Source organism: Pocillopora verrucosa, chromosome 2 (genome assembly GCF_036669915.1).
Source record: "Pocillopora verrucosa isolate sample1 chromosome 2, ASM3666991v2, whole genome shotgun sequence".
Lineage (NCBI taxonomy): Eukaryota > Metazoa > Cnidaria > Anthozoa > Scleractinia > Pocilloporidae > Pocillopora > Pocillopora verrucosa.
In genome coordinates, this window is record NC_089313.1 from 13,372,064 (window position 1) to 13,399,736 (window position 27,673).

Below are 27,673 nucleotides of genomic sequence, written 5' to 3' on the forward strand. Positions count from 1 at the left end.
CCTCCATATCAAGCAAACAAACAACTGGTGTCTAAAGCTGATCGAACCGCGTTCCCTGAAATTCACCCAGGACTTCCGCAATTACGAGACATTTCCGATTTATGTGGAAATTGCAGATGAGATTGAAGCAAATACGTTATTTGATCGGTCGCTACCTTCCACGAGGTGCTTTTTAGACATCTCACCGGAAAGGGCACCCTTAAAGCCGGTGTCACAGCGGATTTGGACCCCTCTTCGCAGATTTGGATCCCCCTACCAAACTTTTCTTTTAAGCATCGATTTTATCATATTTGATAACTAATTCTATTTGCAAGCTTTTTGTCGATGTTCTTTTCAATTACAACACAACATTCCTCAATAAAGGTAAAGAAAAACAGCCATTTCGCTCCAATCCTGCCGCATTTATTAGAGCGAGTAGTACAGTATACGCAAGAATTAGATGCGAACAAACTACTGCATCCGAATGATTGAAATTGTAACAATAAATCTTTGCTTCTTCTGATGCGAATCAACATTGATACGAAACGTCATAATAATAGTGGAGACTGTTGCGTCCAGTCACAAAAATAACTCAGTCTGATTTTCTAATTAAATAACATTAAACAGTTTCTGAACAAGAACGAAGTAACAACTCCTACTACAAGTCGTTCGTAAAGCCTATTATAAGAAAAAATGTTTCTATTCTGAACTATTGGAACTCTCAGCTTATTTTCAGATGCAAATCAACATTAATGTCTACGCCTTAACAAAGTGGAGACTATTTCATCGAACTCAATCTTATTTTCTAATTTTAACGATTATTAACTGTTGAGGGATCTGAAATAACAAACTTGCACTGTACCATGTCGTCTCAACACTTGGGCATTCAACAATAACAAAATAAATAAGTGTCATAAGTTTGTCTCTTACTTCATCTAGCGGTGTTCGACTATCGCGGAAAAGGTTCAAAAACGACCTTTCTCCGAACATTGAACAAAATGCTTGCACATTTTCCCTTGGTCAAAAGAAAAATCCGACGGGTCATTTCTAGCTGCCAGTTCGTATGCATCGGCGATACGCATATTTGAATTAAAAACATACTTTAGTATGCACTGAAACGGAAAGTATGATCTATTTCTACGAGAACGTTAAGGATGATGTTTTCACTCGGTTCTGTTGGGGGGGGGTTGGGGTCCAAGTCTGCGGAGGGGGGTTCATATCCGCTAACGGATTTGGACCGGGAGGTCTAAATCCGCTAGGACACCGAAACGGTGGAATGACAGAATGGTGGAATGGCAGAGAACTTCGCAAAATCCTTAACACCGAACGGCGGAAAATTACTCCAAGTCCTTAGAGACGAAGCGGCGGAAACTAGCCTAAATCCTAAAAAATTTTTAAGGTTTTTCTCATCTTAGCTTTCTTTCATAATAAAGGAGGTATAATTGTAACCTTCCCAGATATATTGGACTGAAATCAGTCGGAAAGTTTCAAATCACTCCTTTTTGTTTTTGCCAAGTGATTACTATACAGCAAAGTTTGCTAATGCAATCACAAATACTTTAATGACACATTTCTACTGTTTGATTATTTACAATTTTTGAGTTTGGAGCCTTTTTGTGAGTTAAACCAGTGGAGCAGATGATCTGTTTTATGACAATAGTAGTAAATTCTGTAATTACTTAATTAACAATATCATATAAAATAGGTGTAACTAGATATTTATCTTGGATGTAGCATTAATTGAAACTATAGTGTTGTAGTTTCATTGACCATTCAGAAGATTCTTACAGAGAATATAAATCACGTGTTGAAAGCAGTTTCATGTTTAAAAGTTTGAAAAAATGAGCTCAAATCTGGTAAGGCATAATGATGTGATGTCTATTCAAATATCTGAATGCGATGGTTCAAACAGTCAGACACAACTATTCGACCATCACTGAGCACTACAGTAGAGATAGGGAGATTAAATTCTCCTTTTTTCTCTCCTTTTGATCCAAATTTTGTTACAAATTTTCCACTTAGCTCAAATACTTGTACTCTGTGATTAGATGTATCACAGACCATCAGGTGACCTGCCTTGTTAACTGATAAACAACGAGGGTCATAGAACTCTCCATCCCCTTTCCCCTTATTTCCAAATTTGTATAAAAAATTACCATTTCTATCAAACACTTTGATACAATGTTCATCTCTGTTTGACTCTATCAGATATTTGTCATATTGTATGCAGTGAGTGGAAGAGGTAAAAGAACCCTCACCCCCGAATTTACTTAAATAATGGCCGTCAGGAGAAAAGATCTTAATTGATTTGTTACCGTTATCAGCAACAATAATATTGCCTTTAGTATCTACAGATACACCGAGAGGAAGAGACAGCTGGTGATCAAGATTTCCCTTACCACCAAACTGGTTCAGGTACTCACCCTGCTCACTGAACAATTGAACACGGTGGTTATTGTTGTCCACGACTATAATGTTATTAGTCTCATGTATTGTTATTCCGCATGGGCCATCAAATTCTCCCTGTTTATTACCTTGTCTACCAAACGACCGTAAGTAAGTTCCATCACTACTGAATACTTGAACCCTGTTGTTACGCAGTTCACTCACTACAATTTCATCGCTTTCATTCACTGCCACTCCCCAGGGTCGGTATAACATTCCAGCAGACGAACCTCCAAAAGATAGCACGGGTCTGAATTCTCTGGGTTTCACTCGAACCGGAAATGGACTGCCTGGAACATGTTCTCCGTTAAGTTTAACTTCTGCCTCACATCTTCCAGTTTCTTTGGAAAAATAACCCACTTTATAGCTACCATCTTTAATATCTTGGACTCGCACTTCCGTCGCACAGTCATGGCCTTGCTGATTTTTAATTTCCACTGTTACTCGGTCACACTCGTCGTGACATTGTCGTCCTTCAGCATTTCTTGTCGTCAAAACAAATTTCGCTTGAATTCCAACGATCGCCTCAGTGAGTCCTTCTCCTTCAGCAGTTGTTTCATCCGCTCTGGTCTCGCTGAGAAACGCTCTGATGGAGCCGATTCCCTCGTGGATTGCTTTTGTCTTCAGAGCTTTGTTTTCCTCGAAAATAAATGTTAAATGTTCAAGGTTGCTGTCGACTTCTTCTCTCTCATCATCAACTTCTTTCAAGAGTGTTGTGTTTTGTGAGTCATCGAACTGTGCAAGCTCTGCGTTTGTGCTCCGTTGTAATAGTGTTTCAGATTTTCCTACAGCTGTTTCGACCATTTTTACTTTGTTTTCAATCTCGATCCTTTGTATTCGCAAACGTTCCAGGTACTGTTGTGCCTCATGATCCGCTTCAGAAAAGATTTCCTGTTTCTTGGCTTCGATGACAGCAATCATGCTTTCGGCAAACTGTTGCGCGCTTCTTTTCACTTTTGCGACTTGGGTTTGGATTCTATCACAGCTTTCGTCAAGTTGAGATATTTTGTTTCTCATTCTTTGCACTTTTACTTTTCTGGTCTCAATCTGAGACATGACTTGCAATTTCTTTTCATTTGCCGCTTCTTCTAGTAGTATCTTAACATGTCCATCGTGAGTGGTTGCAACACAAGAATTGCAAATGGCTTGTTCACATTTCTTGCAGAAGAATTCCAATTCTTTCTTTTCGTGGCCCGGTCGTGGGCAAAATGCTGGTCGTTTTAAGACATCCTCGATGTCTTGATCTTCAAAATCTTTGAGCGCAAGAACTCGGTGGTCTTTATTTGCTCGGAGTAGGTTATGCACAGTGATACACTCGTCACACCAAAATGAACAGCACTGAAAACAGTAGAAACTTTCTACTCTTCGTTTGTCGCAGTTTCCGCATTTGACTCCAGTAGAATTACAGTCCCTTATGGCCAACACATCTAGTAAGCTGTTGATGCGAAAGTTTGTGGGCAGATCTTTAAGATTTTTTCCAGGAACTCGACTCTCCCTTCGACACTCAGGACATGTTATGACATCATGGCGGCCGCTGTTTCTTTGGATTCCTGCTAAACAGTGGAGGCAAAAGCTGTGCAAACATGGAAGCTGTTTTGGTTCAGTAAATGTGACCCTACACACAGAGCAGGATACTTCTTCATGAAGATTGGCGAGCAACGTTTTGATATCCATGATTAAAGGCTTGATAAGGCTTTCGCTTCATGAATCAAACAGGCGTAAAACAAATTACAAAGTAGTCATGCGATAGAAATGCTATTAATATTGACCAATTACATGAGAGTTGTCTTTGGCATATTCGATATGCAAGATTTCTGAGAATCGTGTAAATTTACCTTGACCTCACACATTCAAAGGCTTATTATGTAGTTGTAGACAGACATGTTTTTAATCAGATGATGGACAGTTTTCGAAAGAGTGGCTGACCTTCAGAATGGCCTCGACCAATCGCTGGCTTACACAGAGCGTGTTTGAGAAGAGCGTGATTCTAAAGAAAATTGCCATTTGTTAACGGGTCAGATCTGTATTTCTAAAAAGTGTGCGTAGAATGCATTTATTTGAACCGGCCATGAAAAGAGACCGTTACCCGTACTTGTTTATAGGGAGAGAAATTTGTGTTAGACTCTATTTTGCTTTCATTTCCGTTAAGTTTATGTATAAGACAAAATGAGAAGGACTTATTTACCTTGATCTATTAACATATAGATTCCAATGAAATATATCAATAATAATATATATCCTGTTTTGAAGTTAGCATTTTAGGTTTGAAACGGAGGAAACTGAAAATCTCTTGAATACGTCAGTGAAAAGTACTCTAACTTCTGAAGGATTTTGGTCGTGTCACAATAAAATACCTCCCCTTAGGCTGTGTATATTCTAATGAAGGAAGGGTCCTTATACAGAGTATTTTATGCAGAGCTAGTAAAATGTTGATGACAGAAATTTGACTAGATAAACAACTTTTCCGCCAGTGCGGAAAGGCCCTTACAATTATTCCCTGAAAGACCCCAGATCCATAAGGTTGCAGTCGATCCGGTAGATTCAAACTTATCAGTTTACGAGGTCACTCAAAGTAAACAGGTTAATCTTCGAATTCCTACAAGGCAAAATTGGTGTGTGGTTAATTAACAACTCTTTTCCTTAATGATTTGAAGTTAGAGCCGTAAATTCAACTCAAAAATCTAACTAAAACGGTAAAATGTTTCCAGCTTCTACAGATCTCGTTAACCTAAGCTGGTCGCAAACTTTCCCCTCAATCATCTCGATAATAAGTTAATTTCACGAGATGGAGCCGGAGAAGCACGCCCACTGTTACGTTAGTTATAGATCTCGGTAGTGTCGACTGATAACTTTCCATCTTCACTATAAAAAATAGACGGAACTTCCTTGTTTTGACTTATCTTAAACTGAACTGAAAAACGCCAGGTTTGCACTTTAATTACTCCCTGGACCGATGCCTCTTTGTAACAAACAAAACCGAAAATCGAGTACGCCACTACACAGTGGACCACTCCAAGCCAAAGTCTGATCCTAATCTTTCGTCACTCCTATTGGTCGTCTGGAGACACGGTATCCGCTTGTGGTCAAGCACACCTCAAACCCACCTTCCGGGCCCGTTTGGCCTACGTGTAGCCTTACCCTTCCCCCCAGATGAAACGGAAGAGAGGGAGGGAGACCTCGCATTCGTTTCACGCTGGCGGGGAGGGTACTGCCTCAAGTAGACAAGGTCCCGCTTCTCTCCACTCCCGTTTGTTTACCGTCCCGAAAAGGATTGTTTTCTTTTGTTTGGTGCGTTTACGCTCAGGATTAAGGTGCGAGGGTTTTAAATTGGATTACGAACTCACATCTTCGACAAATTTTAGAACTGAGTCATTATAGAGAAAGGAAAGGCTCTACATTTTATAAGGTGCATTTTAAAGTCAGGTTACTGAGTAAACGTAGAAAAAACGCACTAGGAACGAAGTTAAAGGGGAAAAATACCTTTCAAACGTAACTTTTCCGTTGAAATTGCCCATTCCTTCGGGTGAAGTCGACACCTTCCCAAGGAAGCTCTCCGTGACCAACCCACACACGTCAGATGAGGAGGTTAGAGACAGTTGATTACTTCATAACTCATTTTGATTTGGTGATTGGTTATTGAACTCTTGGCCTCGATAAGAACTTTCCTTGTTGCTAAAGGTATGGGTATAAAGTAAAACCGAGCCAAGATCTACCACTTTCGGGCATCAGGCCCTATCCGTTTAACACACAGAAGCAGATTGACGAAGGGCAGATAAGCAAAAATTCAAATTGTCTTGTTAAAATCTCTAACATTCCTCACTTTTAATTGAAATTGTTCATTACACTGGCATAAAATCCTTAATTAAAGAGATGTTCACCAGGTTCTGGAAGAAATATCCCATCAAACATCTCGGCTGACACTTTCGCCCTACCATGAGTTCGAGCAAGGGGCAAAGTATAGCAACAAGTTTCAAAGGACAGGTAAGAGCAAGCAAAAGAGGAGTTCCCATTAAAAAGTACAGTCTTTGAAATTCATTTTTCGTTTTGCCGCAAACGCAAATTACTATTTGGTATTTCTACAATGACACTCGGAAGTCCATAGCGGGGGAAATTCCCAAGACAAGTGAATAAACTTTGCTTTTGGTGAAAACGACTGAAAACAAAGACTTTATAAGTCGAGTAAAGATTCAGCCTGGATATCTGACAGTATCTGATTCAAGAGATTTATTTCCGTTTTCACATAAACTCATCCTGATTTACAGTGTAATCAGGGAGTAAAATTAAAATAAAGAATTAAAACAAAGGAGAACCTTATTAACATTGCTACATCGCTGCACACCTTGCGGACTTCACTTGCATACAATAAACAACATCACACACACACATACACAATCTTTCCACCGTAACTACAGAAAACCGTGACTACTTTCTACCAACATGGATCGGGCAGGGAAGTTGTCTCTCTAGTACAGTCACTTTCCTACCCATCCCCACTATCCGCTGCCCATTTCCTATCACCCATCTCCCCATCTCCTGTTGTGAGTGCATTTTTAACAAGGCCTAGTGAACAATAGCGACGTTGAGACCCTCCTTAAGCGTCAAATTGTTAAATTGTTCGCGAAGTTTCTCTCGAAGCTTCCGTCGCTGCTGTGACACTGACGATTGGTTCGCTTTGAACCGTAGAATTTCCTGCTCGGATATACAGAGATCTTCCTCCGACGAACAACACTCCTACGATGTAAAATGAAGAAAGACGACAAAGGTTAATCGATAGTATACCAATCTAGAGAAAAGCGTCCTGTTGTTCACGATCCCAATATACATTTGTGTGACGTAACCTCTCGTATTAATTTGTGATCGCGTGACCAGTCGCAACTGGCTCAGTGGTGCACAACGTGACGGAGAATACAAAATACTAACACGATAATAAAGACAAACGAAGATAAGTTAAAGACAAACTAGGAGGAAGTAAAGATAGCTAAGGATGGAGAAGACTTAAGCAGATTGTACATCAAAATTAAGAAAGACTATTTAAACTTAAGCTTTCTTTTTCAAGAAGCACAAATCGTGACGCAACAGGAAGTTTGGGATCAGGGGATATTCTACCCTTGAGGTTATCGGATCCCAGGGAAAACCTAAATCGCCATAGAGCGACGGAAGTATAGTTTGAAATAACTCACCATTGACTCTGTTCCTCCATCCTTCCAACCCATTAGCTTCAGGAGCCGTTTTTCTTCCTCATCAATATTTTCTACAAGCTTTTCTTGCTTTTCATGTCTCGGCGAGTTTTGCTAAAGAGATAGATAAAAACAATATTGAATGAATGAATGAGTGAATACTTTCATTGACTTAACGGTGAGGAAGAACAAAGTAACGATTTGCAAAATTACATTTAGCATCTTCCCTTTAGTCACGCAAGCTTCACACGGCAAAAAAGCGTGACCGCCTTGGTTAGAGTGACAAGATTACATGACGATTGAAACTACCGCACAATAACCCTTTAACTCCCAACATCTCATTAGTAATTCTCCTAACTGTCTGCCATACAGTTCTTGCGATGTTAGTTTAGAGAATTTGATATTGGATCAACTTATAATCCCCTAAATGATATTTTTCTTTATTCTCATCACTTGTCTGATTGAGATTGTATTGATATTGTTAGGAGAAATTCTCTCTTGGTCGCTCATGGGAGTGAAAAGAGATAACTAATCAAGCATCGTGAAGGGGTGTGGATAGGAGGCTTATATGTTTACCTTCTTCTCCTTGTTTTTGCCCTTCTTCTTTCTTCCCTTTCCATTATTGCTCTGTGGAGATCCACCACTAATTGGGCTCCCACTCAAACAATCTGTACATATATCCTCTTCTTCTCCTCCTAGCGTCGAAGAACCTTCGCCATGATTACACATGTCTCCACTCTGGTGTACCATCCTGGACCATTTATTGTACTCTGCTACGTACCTACAACAGATCACTTCAAGTCAATAAATGAAAGGAAAATAGCTGGGATTACAGCACGAATGCTTGTCAACCCTTAAACCAATACTGCGCCTAGACTCTAATTTATCAGCATCATCCATGAATCAAACATTAAGGTCATGAGAACAAAGAAAATGAGAAGCTCCTGATTGTTTCACATATTCTCCTCTTCATTTCCTTAGGAAACGTAAAGTGAAAAGTATGGACAATATACACCTACTCACCTTCTACATACTTATTTTAAAGCGCAAAAGATCAACCAGGAAAGGCAACTAGCAATTTTAGCGTCGGTTTAACTCTGAAGTACTTTATCAACTTCCTCCGTAACAAGCTACAGAAAAGTGAATGAAAGTGATCTTCGCAGTGATGTGCACTACTTAAGCAGTAGTGAAAATAAGGCCTGAAAAAAATTCAGGCCTGTACGGGATTTGAACCCATGACCTCTGCGATACCGGTGCAGCGCTCTACCAACTGAGCTAACAAGCCAACTGGGAGCTGGTCATGATGGTGGTTCTAAATAAACCCGTGAAGTGATGAATAGACGGTTAAGAATATATGAAGGTCATATATTTGAACTGCGGATAAAGACATGAATGAAAGTGATCTTCGCAGTGATGTGCACTACTTAAGCAGTAGTGAAAATATTTTCACTATTTTTAAATATTTTCACATTTATTTTCACTACTGCTTAAGTAGTGCACATCACTGCGAAGATCACTTTCATTCATATCTTTATCCGCAGTTCAAATATATGACCTTCATATATTCTTTATACATGGTAAAATAAAACATGCACATGTACATGTACTCCCTAGTGTGACCAAAAAGAAATTTCTCCCTACAATATTAACACAAATTCAAATAAAAAGGTGATGAGAAAGAAAGGAGAAGATAAACTTGGGTATATTGTTTTAATTGACAAAAAATTATCAAAGCCAAACTTGTAATAAAGGTATGAAGTACAGAGCAGAGAATTGATCTTTTCATCTTGGAGTGAAAGGGTTCAGGGCACTTGGACATTAAGGAACTCAGTAGAAAAAATCAACAGATGTTAGAAAGATCATCTAATATGTACATTTACCCATGTTTTCTGAGGTAATTTTCCAATGTGTCAAGCAGAGCATTGGAGTCAATCAGCATCACCTGTTTGAGGGAAAATTTGTTAGTACATTGTGACAATTAAATGCCTTTTTTCATCTTTTAGTCATTGGGAAAATTGTAAATGATATCATATCAGTTTTATAGTCAAGTATTCCTGTGCATTTAAGGTGAGAGTGTCTCTCAAAACAAGAGAGAAGTGTCATTAGTAACTGATCTCTATTACTATTTCAAAAAAAAGTCAAACCTCGGCTTCTGGTAGCTGATTTTGCCACACTTTTTAAGATTAATTGTAGGATCTTTTAGTTGTATCCCACTTTGTTGCAAGTCCTATGGGTCAATGGAGGACATTGTGACAATGTCACAGTGAAATTAAGTCACAACATTTTAATAGAGCTGAGTGTCATAGTCTTACAGAACAGGCCCTAGTTGCATAGAGGGCATACACTGTATGAGGCTATTCTACAAAATTAATAAATCCCTATCTAGCAGATCAGTGATAGCAAAACATACTGAGCTATCCACCCAATTGAAGTGTGGAATTAAAAAGAAAAATTCCAGTTACTTATTAGAGAGCAGACGTAAAAGAATAGATTGTCAAAACTTAAAACATAGGTAAATTTTTACTCTGACAAGGATGCCAAGTGTCTATGACTTTGCACAAAGGTTCATTGAACAGCATAACCACAACAACTTGATCAATCATGTAACTCTGCCCATGGGAGCCTAAACAAAACGAACAACACACTCTGTAAGATTTAGATCACTGTCATTTCAGTGTTGGATTTGATAAATAACAACTGAGCATCACTGCAAATTCCACCATCCTTCATCCACCATCAATCAATAGGAGAACTCAGCTGGTGGTTGTTTAGGGCACTTGATGAAAATAAGAATGACAGATCCACTTAACCCTTTAAACCCTAAGATTGACCAGCTTCTTATTTCTCCCTACAATATCAGCCCTTAATCACACATTAAGGTCATGAGAATAAAGTGAATGATCACCATGAAAAGAATCTTTAGATCGGCAAACAAATTCTCCTTGTCAGCGCCCTAGGAAATGTATAAAGAACAGTGTGGAGAATATGCATACTGATGCTAAGGTGTAAAGGGTTTAAAAGGAATAAAGCATGGGTTTCTTCCGTTATTATGTCTCAAAGTTCATGCAGTCTCATGACTTAGTGCTTGAAAGTACACATTCAAACTTTAACTAAACAAGCTATCAATCAGTTTTTGAAGTAGGATCATGATGCATTATGACTATTATTAGAATTTCCTTTTGATCCAGATTTTGTTAAAATTTTTCCACTCAGCTCAAATACCAGAACTCTGTGGTTTGAAGTCTCATAAACCATCAGGTGTCCTACCTTGTTAACTGACAAATGACGAGGGTTATTGAACTCCCCTCCCCCCTCCCCCTTATTTCCAAATTTGTATAGAAAATTACCATTTCCAGCAAACACTTTGATACAATGTTCGTTTGCATCTGACACTATCAGATATTTGTCATATTGTGAGTAGTGAGAAGGGAAGGTAAAAAGAACCCTCATCCCTGAATTTACATAATTTAAGTAATGACCATCAGGAGAAAAGATCTTAATAGATTTGTTATACCTATCAGCAACAATAATATTGCCTTTAATATCTACAGATAAACCATGAGGATAATCCAGCTGGTGATCAAGATTTCCTTTACCACCAAACTGGCTCAGGTACTCACCCTGCTCACTGAACAGTTAAACAAGGCTGTTAAGAGTATCCACCACTATAATGTTATTATTCTTATCAAATGCTTCTCCTCTGGGACGAGTGAGTTTTCCCTGTTTATCATCGTTTCTACTGAATACCTGAACCCTGTGGTTACCAGTATCAGTCACTGCGATTTCATCGCGTTCATTCACTGCCGCTCCCCAGGGTTTGTTTAACATTCAAGTAGACGAGCCTCGTTGGCCAGAAGATAACACAGGACAGAACTGTCTGGGTTTAACTAGAGTCGGAAAGGGACTGCCTCGAGCTTGTTCTTCGCTCACTTTGACTACTGCCTCTTATCTTTCACTATCTTTGGGGAAATAGCTGATCTTGTAGCTGCCATCTTTATTACCCTGAACTCTCACTTCCGTCGCACAGTCATGGACCTGCCGATTTTTAATTTCCACTGTTATTCGGTCACGCTTCTCGTGGCATTGTCCTTCAGCATTTCTTTATGTGAAAACAAAGTGCGCTTGAATTTCAACAATCGCTTCAGTGCGTCCTTTTCCTCCAGCAGTTAATTGATCCGCTTTGTTTTGGCCGAGAAACGTATTCACGTGCACGGCTGTTCTTGTTGTCGCATGTTGTCCTTCGGTGTCATGACGTCATGGCGTTTACCAGCTAGTCATTTTCTCAGTATTCCTAAAGGTCATTTTGTTTTTTGTCTCAGTTTATGGATGATCATATCTCCTTCTTGAGAACAGTCTGTCGACTTCATGACAAAGGACTTTCAAGTAAGACAGTCTGACAAAAGCTTATTCAAAAATGAGCTTTCCGTTCAATTCAAAATGATATCGACCAGGGTTTTGAAGAAATTTCTCCCAAATGGGTCCTCTCGGTAAGGAAAAGAATACTTTATCAAGTCCGAGAAAACTCAGTTCGACAAAAAATTATTTCAACTTCAAACAACCCATTATGTGGACATCTCATCGTGAACAAGACTGCTTTTGTGTGAAAAAACCTAGAGGGCGCCCTCCATATCAAGCAAACAAAGAACTGGTGTCTAAAGCTGATCGAACCGCGTTCCCTGAAATTCACCCAGAACTTCCGCAATTACGAGACATTTCCGATTTATGTGGAAATTGCAGATGAGATTGAAGCAAATACGTTATTTGATCGGTCGCTACCTTCCACGAGGTGCTTTTTAGACATCTCACCGGAAAGGGCACCCTTAAAGCCGGTGTCACAGCGGATTTGGACCCCTCTTCGCAGATTTGGATCCCCCTGCCAAACTTTTCTTTTAAGCATCGATTTTATTATATTTGATAACTAATTCTATTTGCAAGCTTTTTGTCGATGTTCTTTTCAATTACAACACAACATTCCTCAATAAAGGTAAAGAAAAACAGCCATTTCGCTCCAATCCTGCCGCATTTATTAGAGCGAGTCGTACAGTATACGCAAGAATTAGATGCGAACAAACTACTGCATTCGAACGATTGAAATTGTAACAATAAATCTTTGTTTCTTCTGATGCGAATCAACATTGATACGAAACGTCATAATAATAGTGGTGACTATTGCGTCCAGTCACAAAAATAGCTCAGTCTGATTTTCTAATTAAATAACATTAAACAGTTTCTGAACAAGAACGAAGTAACAATTACCGGGTATTAACAGTTATAGACGCAGTTGTATATACAGTCGTTCTACCAAAAAAGGAATTTGATGTAGAAGTATTTGTACAAATTAGGTTTATATTATTATATAACCACAACATAACTTAAATCTAGCCGACTGTGAATGTAATGTAATGCAGTATTTCGTAATTAGTGTTAGTGAGTAGCGTAAGCGTTAGTGTAATTAACTTTGTATTTGTTTGTATTACTCTAGTATTTGTGCTTTAAGTGAAAATTTGAAAAAATGTTAAAAAAAAAAAAAAAAAAGAACGAAGTAACAACTCCTACTACAAGTCGTTCGTAAAGCCTATTACGAGAAAAAATGTTTCTATTCTGAACTATTGGAACTCTCAGCTTACTTTCAGGTGCAAATCAACATGTCTACGTCTTAACAAAAGTGGAGACTATTTCATCGAACTCAATCTTATTTTCTAATTTTAACGATTATTAATTGTCGAGGGATCTGAAACAACAAACTTGCAGTGTACCATGTCGTCTCAACACTTGGGCATTGAACAATAACAAAATAAATTAGTGTCATAAGTTTGTCTCTTACTTAATCTAGCAGTGTTCGACTATCGCGGAAAAGGTTCAAAAGCGACCTTTCTCCGAACATTGAACAAAATGCTTGCACATTTTGCCAGTTCGTATGCATCGGCGATACGCATATTTTGAATTAAAAACATACTTTAGTACGCACTGAAACGTATTATCTATTTCTATGAGAACGTTAATGATGGTGTTTTACTCAGTTCTGTTGGGGGGGGGGGGTCCAAATCTGTGGAGGGGGGTCCATATCCGCTAGGACACCGGAACGGTGGAATGATGGAATGGTGGAATGGCGGAAAACTACCCAAAATCCTAAACACCGAACGGCGGAAAATTACCCCAAATCCTTAAAGACGAAGCGGGGGAAAAATTACTCGAAATCCTAAAAGACAGAACGGCGGAAACTACCCCAAATCCTAAAATTTTTTTAAGGTTTTTCTTATCCTAGCTTCCTTTCATAATAAATGAGATGTAATTGTGACCTTCCCAGATATATTGGACTAAAATCAGTCGGAAAGTTTCAAATCACTCCTTTTTGTTTTTGCCAAGTGATTACTATACAGCGAAGTTTGCAAATGCAATCACAAATACTTTAATGACACATTTCTACCGTTTGATTATTTACAATTTTTGAGTTTAAAGCCTTTTTCTGAGTTAAACCAGTGGAGAAGATGATCTGTTTTATGACAATAGTAGTAAATTCTGTAATTACTTAATTAACAATATCATATAAAATAGGTGTAACAAGATATTTATCTTGGATGTAGCATTAATTGAAACTATAGTGTTGTAGTTTCATTGACCATTCAGAAGATTCTTACAGAGAATATAAATCACGTGTTGAAAGCAGTTTCATGTTTAAAAGTTTGAAAAAATGAGCTCAAATCTGGTAAGGCATAATGATGTGATGTCTATTCAAATATCTGAATGCGGTGGTTCCAACAGTCAGACACAACTATTCGACCATCACTGAGTGCTGCAGTAGAGAAAGGGAGATTAAATTCTCCTTTTTTCTCTCCTTTTGATCCAAATTGTGTTACAAATTTTCCACTTAGCTCATATACTTGTACTCTGTGATTAAATGCATCCCAAACCATCAGGTGTCCTGCCTTGTTAACTGATAAATAACGAGGGTCCTTGAACTCTCCATCCCCTCCCCCCTTATTTCCAAATTTGTATAAAAAATTACCATTTCTATCAAACACTTTGATACAATGTTCTTCATTGTCTGACACTATCAGATATTTGTCATATTGTATGCAGTGAACGGGAAAGGTAAAAGAACCCTCACCCCCGAATTTACTTAAATAATGGCCGTCAGGAGAAAAGATCTTAATTGATTTGTTACCGGTATCAGCAACAATAATATTGCCTTTATTATCTACAGATACACCAAGAGGATTAGACAGCTGGTGATCAAGATTTCCCTTACCACCAAACTGGCTCAGGTACTCACCCTGCTCACTGAACAATTGAACACGGTGGTTACCGCAGTCCACGACTATAATGTTATTAGTCTCATGTATTGTTATTCCCCATGGCCAATTAAATTCTCCCTGTTTATTACCTTCTCTACCAAACGACCGTAAGTAAGTTCCATCACTACTGAATACTTGAACCCTGTTGTTACCTAGTTCACTCACTACAATTTCATCGCGTGCATTCACTGCCACTCCCCAGGGTGTTTTTAACACTCCAGTAGACGAATCTCGTTGTCCAAAAGATAGCACGGGTCTGAATTTTCTAGGTTTCACTCGCACCGGAAATGGACTGCCTGCAACATGTTCTTCGTTTAGTTTAACTTCTGCCTTACATCTTCCAGTTTCTTTGGAAAAATAACCCACTTTATAGCTACCATCTTTAATATCTTGGACTCGCACTTCCGTCGCACAGTCATGGCCTTGCTGATTTTTAATTTCCACTGTTACTCGGTCACGCTCGTCGTGGCATTGTCGTCCTTCAGCATTTCTTGTCGTCAAAACAAATTTCGCTTGAATTCCAAAGATCGCCTCAGTGAGTCCTTCTCCTACAGCAGTTGCTTTATCCGCTCTGGTCTTGCTGAGAAATGCTCTAATGGAGCCGATTCCCTCGTGGATTGCTTTTGTCTTCAAAGCTTTGTTTTCCTCGAAAATAAATGTTAAATGTTCGAGGTTGCAGTCGACTTCTTTTCTCTCATCATCAACTCCTTTCAAGAGTGTTGTGTTTCGTGATTCATCGAACTGTGCAAGCTCTGCGTTTGTGCTCCGTTGCAATAGTGTTTCAGATTTTCCTACAGCTGTTTCGACCATTTTTACTTTGTTTTCAATCTCGATCCTTTGTATTCGCAAACGTTCCAGGTACTGTTGTGCCTCATGATCCGCTTCAGAAAAGATTTCCTGTTTCTTGGCTTCGATGACAGCAGTCATGCTTTCGGCAAACTGTTGCGCGCTTCTTTTTACTTTTGTCACTTGGGTTTGGATTCTATCACCGCTTTCGTCAAGTTGAGATATTTTGTTTCTCATTCTTTGCACTTTTGCTTTTCTGGACTCAATATCAGACATGACTTGCAATTTCTTTTCATTTGCCGCTTCTTCCAGTAGTATCTTAACATGTCCATCGTGAGTGGTTGCAACACAAGAATTGCAAATGGCTTGTTCACATTTCTTACAGAAGAATTCCAATTCTTTCTTTTCGTGGCCTGGTCGTGGGCAAAATGCTGGTCGTTTTAAGACATCCTCGATGTCTTGATCTTCAAAATCGTTCAGTGCAAGAACTCGGTGTTCTTTATTTGCTCGGATAATGTTGTGGCCAGTGATACACTCGTCACACCAGAACGCGCAGCACTGAAAACAGTAGAAACTTTCTACTCTTCGTGTGTCGCAGTTTCCGCATTTGACTCCAGTAGAACTGCAGTCCCTTATGGCCAACACATCTAGTAAGCTGTTGATGCGAAAGTTTGTGGGCAGATCTTTAAGATTTTCTCCAGGGACTTGACTCTCCCCTCGACACTCAGGACATGTTATAACATCATGGCGGCCGCTGTTTCTTTGGATTCCTGCTAAACAGTGGAGGCAAAAGCTGTGCAAACATGGAAGCTGTTTTGGTTCAGTAAATGTGACCATACACACAGAGTAGGATACTTCTTCATGAAGATTGGCGAGCAACGTTTTGATATCCATGATTAAAGGCTCGATAAGGCTTTCGTTTCATGCATCAAACAAGCGTAAAACAAATTTCAAAGTAGTCATGCGATAGAAATGCTATTAATATTGACCAATTACATGAGAGTTGTCTTTGGCATATTCGATATGCAAGATTTCTGAGAATCGTGTAAATTTACCTTGACCTCACACATTCAAAGGCTTATTATGCAGTTGTAGACAGACATGTTTTTAATCAGATGATAGACAGTTTTCGGAAGAGTGGCTGACCTTGAGAATGGCCTCGACCAATCTCTGACTTTCACAGAGCGTGTTTGAGAAGAGCGTGATTCTAAAGAAAATTGCCATTTGTTAACGGGTCAGATCTGTATTTCTAAAAAGTGCGCGTAGAATGCATTTATTTGAACCGGCCATGAAAAGAGACCGTTACCCGTACTTGTTTATAGGGAGAGAAATTTGTGTTAGACTCTATATTTCTTTCATTTCCGTTAAGTTTAAATATAAGACAAAATGAGAAGGACTTATTTACCTTAATCTATTAACGTATAGATTCCAATGAAATATATCAATAATAATAAATATCCTGTTTTGAAGGTAGCATTTTAAGTTTGAAACGGAGGAAACTGAAAATCTCTTGAATACGCCAGAGAAAAGCAGTCTAATTTCTGAAGGATTTTGGTCGTATCACAATAAAATTTCCCTGATACCTCCCCTTAGGATACCTCCCCTTAGGATACCTCCCCTTAGGCTGTGTATATTCTAATGGCCCCCGCCCCTCCTCCTCCCCCCCCCCCACCCTTATAGACAGTCAATTTTCAATAGTCCTTGCTTGATATACCGTTAGCGATGGCTAAGAGCGTGTATAGTCTCTTGCGATGAATGATTCCCTTCTGTTCTCCCTGAAAACCATGTTCCCCCCACAGAAAATTAAATAAATAAGTAAAATCATTCGACCCTTAGGCGAGGGGGTACTGCCTCACGTAGACAAGGTCCCGCTTCTCTCCACTCCCGTTTGTTTACCGTCCCGAAAAAGATTGTCTTCTTTTGTTTGGTGCGTTTACGCTCAGGATTAAGGTACGAGGGTTTTAAATTGGAATATTACGAACTCACATCTTCGACAAATTTTAGAACTGAGTCATTATAGAGAAAGGAAAGGCTCTCCATTTTATAAGGTGCATTTAAAGTCAGGTTACTGGGTAAACGTAGAAAAAACGCACTAGGAACGAAGTAAAAGGGGAACAATACCTTTCAAACGTAACTTTTCCGTTGAAATTGCCCATTCCTTAGGGTGAAGTCGACACCTTCCAAAGGAAGCTCTCCGTGACCAACCCACACACGTCAGATGAGGAGGTTAGAGACAGTTGATTGCTTCATAACTCATTTTGATTTGGTGATTGGTTATTAAACTCTTGGCCTTGATAAGAACTTTACTTGTTACTAAAGGTATGGGTATAAAGTAAAACCGAGCCAAGATCTACCACTTCCGGGCATCAGGCCCTATCCGTTTAACACATAGAAGCAGATTGACGAAGGGCAGATAAGCAAAAATTCAAATTGTCTTGTTAAAATCTCTAACATTCCTCACTTTTAATTGAAATTGTTCATTACACTGGCATAAAATCCTTAATTAAAGAGATGTTCACCAGGTTCTGGAAGAAATATCCCATCAAACATCTCGGCTGACACTTTCGTCCTATCATGAGTTCAAGCAAGGGGCAAAGTATAGCAATAAGTTTCAAAGGACAGGTAAGAGCAAGCAAAAGAGGAGTTCCCATTAAAAGGTACAGTCTTTGAAATTCATTTTTCGTTTTGCCGCAAACGCAAATTACTATTTGGTATTTCTACAATGACACTCGGAAGTCCATAGCGGGGGAAATTCCCAAGACGAGTGAATAAACTTTAGTTCTGGTGAAAACGACTGAAAACAAAGACTTTATAAGTCGAGTAAAGATTCAGCCTGGATATCTGACAGTATCTGATTCAAGAGATTTATTTCCGTTTTCACATAAACTCATCCTGATTTACAGTGTAATCAGGGAGTAAAATTAAAATAAAGAATTAAAACAAAGGAGAACCTTATTAACATTGCTACATCGCTGCACACCTTGCGGACTTCACTTGCATACAATAAACAACATCACACACACACACACAAATCTTTCCACCGTAACTACAGAAACCCGTGACTACTTTCTACCAACATGGATCGGGCAGGGAAGTTGTCTCTCTAGTACAGTCACTTTCCTACCCATCCCCACTATCCGCTACCCATTTCCTATCGCCCATCTCCCCATCTCCTGTTGTGAGTGCATTTTTAACAAGGCCTAATGAAAAATAGCGACGTTAAGACCCTCCTTAAGCGTCAAATTGTTAAATTGTTGGCGAAGTTTCTCTCGAAGCTTCCGTCGCTGCTGTGACACTGACGATTGGTTCGCTTTGAACCGTAGAATTTCTGCTCGGATATACAGAGATCTTCCTCCGACGAAAAACACTCCTACGATGTAAAATGAAGAAAGACGACAAAGGTTAATCGATAGTATACCAATCTAGAGAAAAGCGTCCTGTTGTTCACGATCCCAATATAAATTTGTGTGACGTAACCTCTCGCATTAATTTATGATCGCGTGACCAGTCGCAACTGGCTCAGTGGTGCACAACGTGACGGAGAATACAAATTACTAACACGATAATAAAGACAAAGGAAGATAAGTTAAAGACAAACTAGGAGGAAGTAAAGATAGCTAAGGATGGAGAAGATTCAAGCAGACTGTACAAAAAAATTAAAAAAGACTATATAAATTTAAGCTTACTTTTTCAAGAAACACAACTCGTGACGCAACAGGAAGTTTGAGATCAGGGGATATTCTACCCTTGAGGTTATCGGATCCCAGGGAAAACCTAAATCGCCATAGAGCGACGGAAGTATAGCTAAAAATAACTCACCATTGACTCTGTTCCTTCATCCTTCCAACCCATTAGCTTCAGGAGCCGTTTTTCTTCGTCATCAATATTTTCTACAAGCTTTTCTTGATTTTCATGTCTCGGCGAATTTTGCTAAAGAGATAGATAAAAACAATATTGAAGACAAGAATGAATGAATGAATGAATGAATGAGTGAATACTTTCATTGACTTAACGGTGAGGAAGGACAAAGTAACGATTTGCAAAATTACATTTGGCATCTTCCCTTTAGTCACGCAAGCTTCACACGGCAAAAAAGCGTGACCGCCTTGGTTAGAGTGACAAGATTGCATGACGATTGAAACTACCGCACAATAACCTTTTAACTCCCAAGATCTCATTAGTAATTCTCCTAACTGTCTGCCATACAGTTCTTGCGATGTTAGTTTAGAGAATTTGATATTGGATCAACTTATAATCCCCTAAATGATATTTTTCTTTATTCTCATCACTTGTCTGATTGAGATTGTATTGATATTGTTAGGAGAAATTCTCTCTTGGTCGCCCATGGGAGTGAGAAGAGATAACTAATCAAGCATCGTGAAGGGGTGTGGATAGGAGGCTTATATGTTTACCTTCTTCTCCTAGTTTTTGCCCTTCTTCTTTAGTCTTCCCTTTCCATTATTGCTCTGTGGAGATCCACCACTAATTGGGCTCCTACTCAACCAAACTGTACATATATCCTCTTCTTCTCCTCCTAGCGTCGAAGAATCTTCGCCATGATTACACATGTCTCCACTCTGGTGTACCATCCTGGACCATTTATTGTACTCTGCTACGTACCTACAACAGATCACTTCAAGTCAATAAATGAAAGGAAAATAGCTGGGATTACAGCACAAATGCTTGTCAACCCTTAAACCAATACTGCATCTAGACTCTAATTTATCAGCATCATCCATGAATCAAGCATTAAGGTCATGAGAACAAAGAAAATGAGAAGCTCCCGATTGTTTCACATATTCTCCTCGTCATTTCCTTAGGAAACGTAAAGCGAAAAGTATGGACAATATACACCTACTCACCTTCTACATACTTGTTTTAAGGCGCAAAAGATCAACCAGGAAAGGCAACTAGCAATTTTAGCGTCGGTTTAACTCTAAAGTACTATATCAACTTCCTCCGTAACAAGCTACAGAAAAGTGTTTTCAATGCTAACAATCTGGCCCCGGTTGTTTGAAGGTTGGATAACACTTTCCTCTAAATAGATCTCTATCCATCGGCCCTGCACCTATACTTCACACTTATCCGCTAGATAGCGATTTATCCTTTATATAGCGATTTATCCTTTAGATAGCGTTTGCCTCCCTTTGAGCAACTGGGTCTGGTAACCTGGAAAAGATACGTACCCGCAGTCACCATTCCTAAAACCCGATTTTTTGCTCTTGCTTCGCTCACAGTTGCTCAAGTCTTCACAACTGCACGGTGAACCGCCACTCTCCGTCATCTTCATCATCTTCACAGCTATCGCCATGTCCATTCATTTCCCCTGTCTCCTCCACGATCTCATTTGTACATACCTCTTCCTCTTCCAATTCCTCCTCGTTTTTCGCAGTTTCCTCTGTTTGCAGTTCATTGTTCGCTGTCGAGATAGTCAAGTGAGTACCACATTTACATTTCTCTTTGCGTCTCGCTTTCTTTTCCAATCGCTTCTGCTCTCTTCTGAGTTCCTTGGCTCTCTCCGCCTCAGAAATCTCTTCGACGACTTGTTCCAGGCGTGATATGCCTTGCTTTTCTTCAACCGCTACCTGACAAAGTCAAAACGACACCCATGTAGAAAGCAACGCAAAACATCGCCAACCAACATTACTTGTCGCTGGAACTATGGTCAAGTTCCGTAAAGATAATCAACAAGTAAAATAACCTGGTTTTTCTTCGTTTGATCATGTAGTTTGTTCACTCGTTCTTTTTTTCACTCGGTAACTACTGTGGATCGTTTGTTTATTTCTGTTTTTTGTTTGTTTTCTTTTTTGCATACCTTCATATGATTTTGGTTTGATTGGGTTAGCAGTTAGAGCTTCCGTTGATCGTTCCGTGAAGCTAAGGAATTCAGTTCTTGTTTATTCAGTCAATCGTTCTATTCAAACTCTGGTCAATCCAACCATTCCCAAGCAAATAATGAATAGAAAGTCAACAAATAAAATGAAAGCGCCTCTTATCTTGCCTCAAAACTTTTCCATAGAGCTTCCACCCCCAGATAAAACAGCATCTGCCACGTTTGCTCCTCAGCCCTCAGTTTCTGCCACAGTCCATGAAGTCTTTCCCACAGGTGAATACTGAGACACGTTAACACCTTCAAGATGGACCGAAAACAAAATACTTTAAATTAGTACGGAAAAAAGCCTCACCGATACTTCCCACCAGCTAACCTTGTTGCGGAAAAGTAGTTTTAGGGAATAAAACGATATTGGTAAGTGGAAAGAACATCCTCCAACATAAAGCAACCGATTGACACCACTTAGAAGTTCTAACAGACTTAAAGCGAAAATTTTCCTACCTCTTCCTGGGCAATGTCCAGTGTCTTAGCATGCCTTTCTCTCCTCCTATCACAACACATAAAAGACAAAGTTATGAATCGAAGCCAGTACTCTGTTAACAAAGTGTTTTGAATCTACTTTAGCGGTACGCCACACTCTTAACCCTTTAACCTCTGAGGGTGACTAGCATCTAATTTCTCACTAAGGTATCACTACTAAACCAAATATATAGCTCAAGAAAAATCGAGGAAATGCTCATCAACTTGAACAGCTCTTGAGTTTTAACTTAAATCTCCTTGTCAGAGCCGTAGGAAATGTATCAAGAACAGTATGGAGAATATACATGCTGATGTTAGGATGTAAAGGGTTAAGAAAAAATTCAGGAACGAATCTAAAAGAAGTAGTGCTTTAAGCAAGGTTCTCTCTATAGAGAGGGGTTGGCGGAGCTTCTCCACTGATGCCTTACAGGCATTTTTAAGCATCCCTAGCTTTTTATTATGATAAATTACCACTTCGTCTCACCAAGGCACACGGGGGATGGGATAGCACTCTTACACTCTTTCACCCAACAACAATATCGCACAAAAAGAAACAACCTATCATAACAGAGCTCCTTAAAGCTCCCGTGAGTGAAAAGCTTTTCGTTTTTACTGATCGACCTTATTTCTTTTTTTATAAAACCAAGTTAAATGAAAAGGAAAAAGGAGATGGCCATAACCACATGAAAAATAATGGTGACACTTTTGAAAAGCCTGAACATGAGCCACAACAGCATACAAGTATTGCATACCCTTCAGCCAGCTCTGGTTCTGCCCGTCCAATTAAATGTGCAATGTAGCCTGTATCACACAGTACATGGACATGACGCTCTTGAGGACAGCTTTTAGGACCATCATACAAAGTAGCAAAGCAACTAAATGAGTCAGGAAAGAAACATTGCTTTTTAATCTATGAGACAGTTCAAAAAAGGACAGAACAGAGCAATATGCTTATCATGTTTTCGATAGCCAGCAGAGCAGGTGTAGGTGTAGGTGTAGGTGTAGGTGTAGGTGTAGGTGAGTACTCAGTATTTTCTCGGTGAAAATTAATGGCAATGGAAAAGCTGGGGAGTGAAAAGAAATTGTACCAAGGGGGTAAGCAACAGTCAAAAGAAAGGAGAGGCCCCTTTCCATCCACTCTAGTGCTACATGTAAACCAAACATGAGCAGTGGAATAAAGGATCGCAAGCTTGTAATGTTGACCCCTATTAAGACACCTGCACCACAGGCTGGTTTGTCAAGAAAGGAAACCTGAGAATCCGAAAGAAAACCCCCTGGCAAAGCCAAAAAATCATCCAAACTTCTGTCACAACAAGTCTACAATAAAACCGAGCTCACAGCTTGGGAAATTAAGCACTCTCACCAGTTATATTGTTGCCTTTACATAACTTCATACCTACCCCTTTTCACTTGGCCCATCCAAATCTCCTACCAGAATACTGTATGCCCTCAAAACTTTCGATTTACATTCACTACAAAATCTACAACAACAACAACAAACAAGTTGCACCAAGCTAAGTAATCATGATGAACTTCAAGTGAACAGCTTTTGTTTGAACAGTGCACATGTGTCTCCTGGTTGAAAGTAGAACAGCATTACCATACTATACACGTAAAATATGTCAGTTATAGGAGTTACACGGTAAAATAAAACACGAACATGTACTCCCTAGTGTGACCAAAAAGAAATTTCTCCTTATAATATTAACACAAATTCAAATAAAAAGGTGATGAGAAAGAAAGGAGAATTAAAACTTGGGTATATTGTTTTAATTGACAAAAAATTATCAAAGCCAAACTTGTTATAAATGTTTGAAGTACAGAGCAGAGAATTGATCTTTTCATCTTGGAGTGAAAGGGTTCAGGGCACTTGGACATTAAGGAACTCAGTAGAAAAAATCAACAGATGTTACAGAGATCATCTATGTACATTTACCCATGTTTTCTGAGGTAATTTTTCCAATGTGTCAAGCAGAGCATTGGAGTCAATCAGCATCACCTGTTTGAGGGAAAATTTGTTAGTACATTGTGACAATTAAGTGCCTTTTTCATCTTTTGGTCAGTGGGAAAATTGTAAATGACATCATATCACTTTTACAGTCAAGCATTCCTGTGCATTAGGTGAGAGTGTCTCTCAAAACAAGAGAGAAGTGTCATTAGTAACTGATGTATTTTACTATTTCAGATAAAGTCAAACCTTAGCTGACACCCATGCCAGACAGGTCAAAGGTTAGGGGCCAGACAAAGAGCAATCTACTGGCCCTCCAGGTTTGGGGGTTTTGCATAGGGCTAACGACCCTATCATGTAAAAAGCTTCTGTTACGGAAACAGCAACATGTAACTTACAAGTGTCATTAGTAACTGATGTATTTTACTATTTCAGATAAAGTCAAACCTTGGCTTCTGGTAGCTGATTTTGCCACGCTTTTTAACATTAATTGTAGGGTGTTTTGTTTATATCCAACTATGTTTCAAGTCCTATGGGTCAATGGAGGACATTGTGATCCAATGTCACAGTGAAATTAAGTTACAACATTTCAATAGAGCTGAGTGTCATAGTCTTACAGAACAGGCCCCAGTTGCACAGAGGGCATACACTGTATGAGACTATCCAACATGTACAAATAAATCCATATCTAGCAGATCAGTGATAGCAAAACATACTGAGCTATCCACCCAATTGAAGTGCAGAATTAAAAAAAAAATTCCAGTTACTTATTACAGAGCAGACATAAAAGAATAGATTGTCAAAACTTAAAACATTGGTAAATTTTTACTCTGACAAGGATGGCAAGTGTCAATGACTTTTGCACAAAGGTTCATTGAACAGCAAAACCACAACAACGCGATCAATTACGTAACTCCACCCAAGGGAGTCTAAACAAAACAAACAACACACTCTGTAAGACTTAGATCACTGTCATCACAGTGTTTGATTTGATAAATAACAACTGAGCATCACTACAAATTCCACCATCCTTCATCCACCATCAATCAATAGGAGGACTCAGCTGGTGGTTGTTTAGGGCACTTGATGAAAATAATAATGATGGATCCACTTAACCCTTTAAACCCTAAGATTGACCAGCTTCCTATTTCTCCCTACAATATCAGCCCTTAATCACACATTAAGGTCATGAGAATAAAGTAAATGATCACCATGAAAAGAATCTTTAGATCAGCAAACAAATTCTCCTTGTCAGTGCCTTAGGAAATGTATAAAGAACAGTGTGGAGAATATGCATACTGATGCTAAGGTGTAAAGGGTTAAAAAGGAATAGAGCATGGGTTTCTTCTGTTCTTCTGTCTCAAAGTTTATGCAGTCTCATGACTGATAGAACTTGAAAGTACACATTCAAACTTTAACTAAACAAGCTATCAATCAGTTTTTGAAGTAGGGACATGATGCATTATGAAATTTTCGTGCTGCGCTGTAAGAATTTTCAATTAGATGTTTCTAGCAAGTGTGAAACACTACTTCCACCTTCTAAACTGTCCATTACAGTGGCTGGTAAGAATAAAACAGAGTCACAAATCATATAACACAAACACAAACTTAAAAAAGATCACAAAATCCACAACACTAACACAAAACTCTACAAGTTTGTGTTTTTATTGTAGTTTTTGTGACTCTGTTTTGTTCTTACCAGCTACTGTAGTCCATTCACTCTCCTCATTAAACTCAGTAGCAAGTTCCTACCTCAGTGATAAGTTTTCAAGTTCACAAGGTTAAAAATAGCTTATGGAGGAGTAATGGCTGTAACAAACTCCTTACCTCTGATGTAGCATTACTTGTTGTTTCAATCAATCAATCATCCCAACTTAATTCATCAAGGGTGGCATGAAACAGTTACAATGCTGATACACTTGTGGCCCTCCTACAACATTTGAGTACATTTGAGTGAAATGTTTTTTCATTTCTAAACATGATTATACTAAGAATGTATAGCAGCATTTTTAATTTGTAGTTTTAAGTCATTACAAACTTGATCTCAAAGAAAAATATTGAAATATGTTCCATGATTGATCAGACTAAGATTGTAAACAAGATGAACTTAAAAACTACCCTTAAGTTAATGGAGATTCTCTGAAATTTGCAACATTGTAGGTTTTGTTGAAGTTTCGAGAATCAGTGAGAAGATTCTTGTGGATCATATAAAACACTAGCCGATAGCAGTTACATGTATGAAAGATTTGATGGATCAGATTCAAATATGTTTGGGCAAGGTGATGTTATGTCTACTCAAATATGTGAATGCAATGGGTCAAATAGTCAGAAACAACTACCGGTATGCGACCATCACTAGGCTGTGACTGCAGTAGAGATAACTGTATTAAATTCTCCTTCCCTATTTCCTTTTGATCCAAATTTTGTTACAAATTTTCCACTCAGCTCAAATACCAGAACTCTTATGTTTGAAGTCTCACAAACCATCAGGTGTCAGGACTGCCTTGTTAACTGACAAATGACAAAGGTTAATGAACTCCCCATTCCCCTTCCCCTTATTTCCAAATTTCTACAGAAAATTACCGTTTCCAGCAAACACTTTGATACAATATTCGTTTGCATCTGACACTACCAGATATTTGTCATATTGTACGTAGTGAGAGGGGAAGGTAAAAGAACCCTCATCCCTGAATTTACATGAGTGATGGCCATCAGGAGAAAAGATCTTAATTGATTCGTTATACCTATCAGCAACAATAATATTGCCTATATTATCTACAGATAAACCATGAGGATAATCCAGCTGGTGATCAAGATTTCCTTTACCACCAAACTGGCTCAGGTACTCACCCTGCTTACTGAACAATTGAACAAGGCTGTTAAGAGTATCCACCACTATAATGTTATTATTCTTATCAAATGCTACTCCTCTGGGACGAGTGAGTTTTCCCTGTTTATCACCGTCTCTATCAAAAGATCTTAAGTATTAGTTCCATCACTACTGAATACCTGAACTCTGTGGTTACCAGTATCAGTCACTGCGATTTCATCGCGTTCATTCACTGCCGCTCCCCAGGGTTTGTTTAACATTCAAGCAGACGAACCTCGTTGGCCAAAAGATAACACAGGACAGAACTGTCTGGGTTTAACTAGAGTGCTTGTTCTTAGCTCACTTTGACTACTGCCTCTTATCTTTCGCTATCTTTGGGGAAATAGCTGATCTTGTAGCTGCCATCTTTATTACCCCGAACTCTCACTTCCGTCGCACAGTCATGGCCCTGCCGATTTTTAATTTTCACTGTTATTCGGTCACGCTTCTCGTGGCATTGTCCTTCAGCATTTCTTTATGTGAAAACAAAGTTCGCTTGAATTCCAACAATCGCTTCAGTGCGTCCTTTTCCTTCAGCAGTTAATTGATCCACTTTGTTTTCGCCGAGAAACATATTCACGTGCACGGCTGTTCTTGTTGTCGCATGTGGGTCGCGAATTCCCACGTAGACTCTGTGACCCCCTTCTGCAGTATGATTTTATCGTGTCAGCGGTCGTGTCACTTTAGTAATAATAAACAAGGATCTGCCTGCAGTCAACCAGCGGTATCACAATGGATTACTCTACTCTGATCAGTTGGGTTCCGAAGTTGAAACCTTGCAGGATTTTGTTAGAATTTACGTTAAGAAAAGGCGAATTGAAT

General features: G+C 39.0%; 4 protein-coding genes and 1 pseudogene across 4 annotated transcripts in view; all 5 read right to left on the reverse strand.

The window, feature by feature from the left end:
- LOC136276835 (gametogenetin-binding protein 2-like) overlaps nucleotides 1–12,409 on the reverse strand; it is a 28,290-nt gene extending 15,881 nt beyond the window's left edge. The window contains exons 1-2 of the mRNA XM_066162070.1: nucleotides 11,349–12,409; nucleotides 9,482–9,543 (exon numbers count right to left, since the gene is read on the reverse strand). Coding sequence (XP_066018167.1) covers nucleotides 9,482–9,543; nucleotides 11,349–11,429 — 143 coding nt within the window. The 5' untranslated portion in view covers nucleotides 11,430–12,409. The remainder of the gene's footprint in view (nucleotides 1–9,481; nucleotides 9,544–11,348) is intronic.
- Nucleotides 1,524–4,279, reverse strand: LOC131791215 (E3 ubiquitin-protein ligase TRIM71-like). The gene has a single exon (XM_059108553.2). The coding sequence runs from the start codon at nucleotides 4,096–4,098 to the stop codon at nucleotides 1,858–1,860; it is 2,241 nt and encodes a 746-aa protein (XP_058964536.2). The 5' UTR covers nucleotides 4,099–4,279; the 3' UTR covers nucleotides 1,524–1,857.
- Nucleotides 6,634–8,731, reverse strand: LOC136278902 (uncharacterized). The gene is made up of 4 exons (XM_066162075.1): nucleotides 8,625–8,731; nucleotides 8,178–8,382; nucleotides 7,605–7,715; nucleotides 6,634–7,155 (listed from the first exon to the last, which is right to left on the reverse strand). The coding sequence occupies exons 2-4, from the start codon at nucleotides 8,349–8,351 to the stop codon at nucleotides 6,985–6,987; spliced, it is 456 nt and encodes a 151-aa protein (XP_066018172.1). The 5' UTR covers nucleotides 8,352–8,382; nucleotides 8,625–8,731; the 3' UTR covers nucleotides 6,634–6,984.
- A 1,591-nt stretch (nucleotides 12,410–14,000) lies between the features above and the next one.
- LOC131797302 (E3 ubiquitin-protein ligase TRIM71-like) lies at nucleotides 14,001–16,621 on the reverse strand. Its single transcript, XM_059114905.2, has one exon. The coding sequence runs from the start codon at nucleotides 16,574–16,576 to the stop codon at nucleotides 14,330–14,332; it is 2,247 nt and encodes a 748-aa protein (XP_058970888.2). The 5' UTR covers nucleotides 16,577–16,621; the 3' UTR covers nucleotides 14,001–14,329.
- Nucleotides 16,622–25,927: 9,306 nt separating this feature from the next.
- Nucleotides 25,928–27,453, reverse strand: LOC136278900 (E3 ubiquitin-protein ligase TRIM71-like; annotated as a pseudogene).
- Nucleotides 27,454–27,673: the final 220 nt, after the last annotated feature.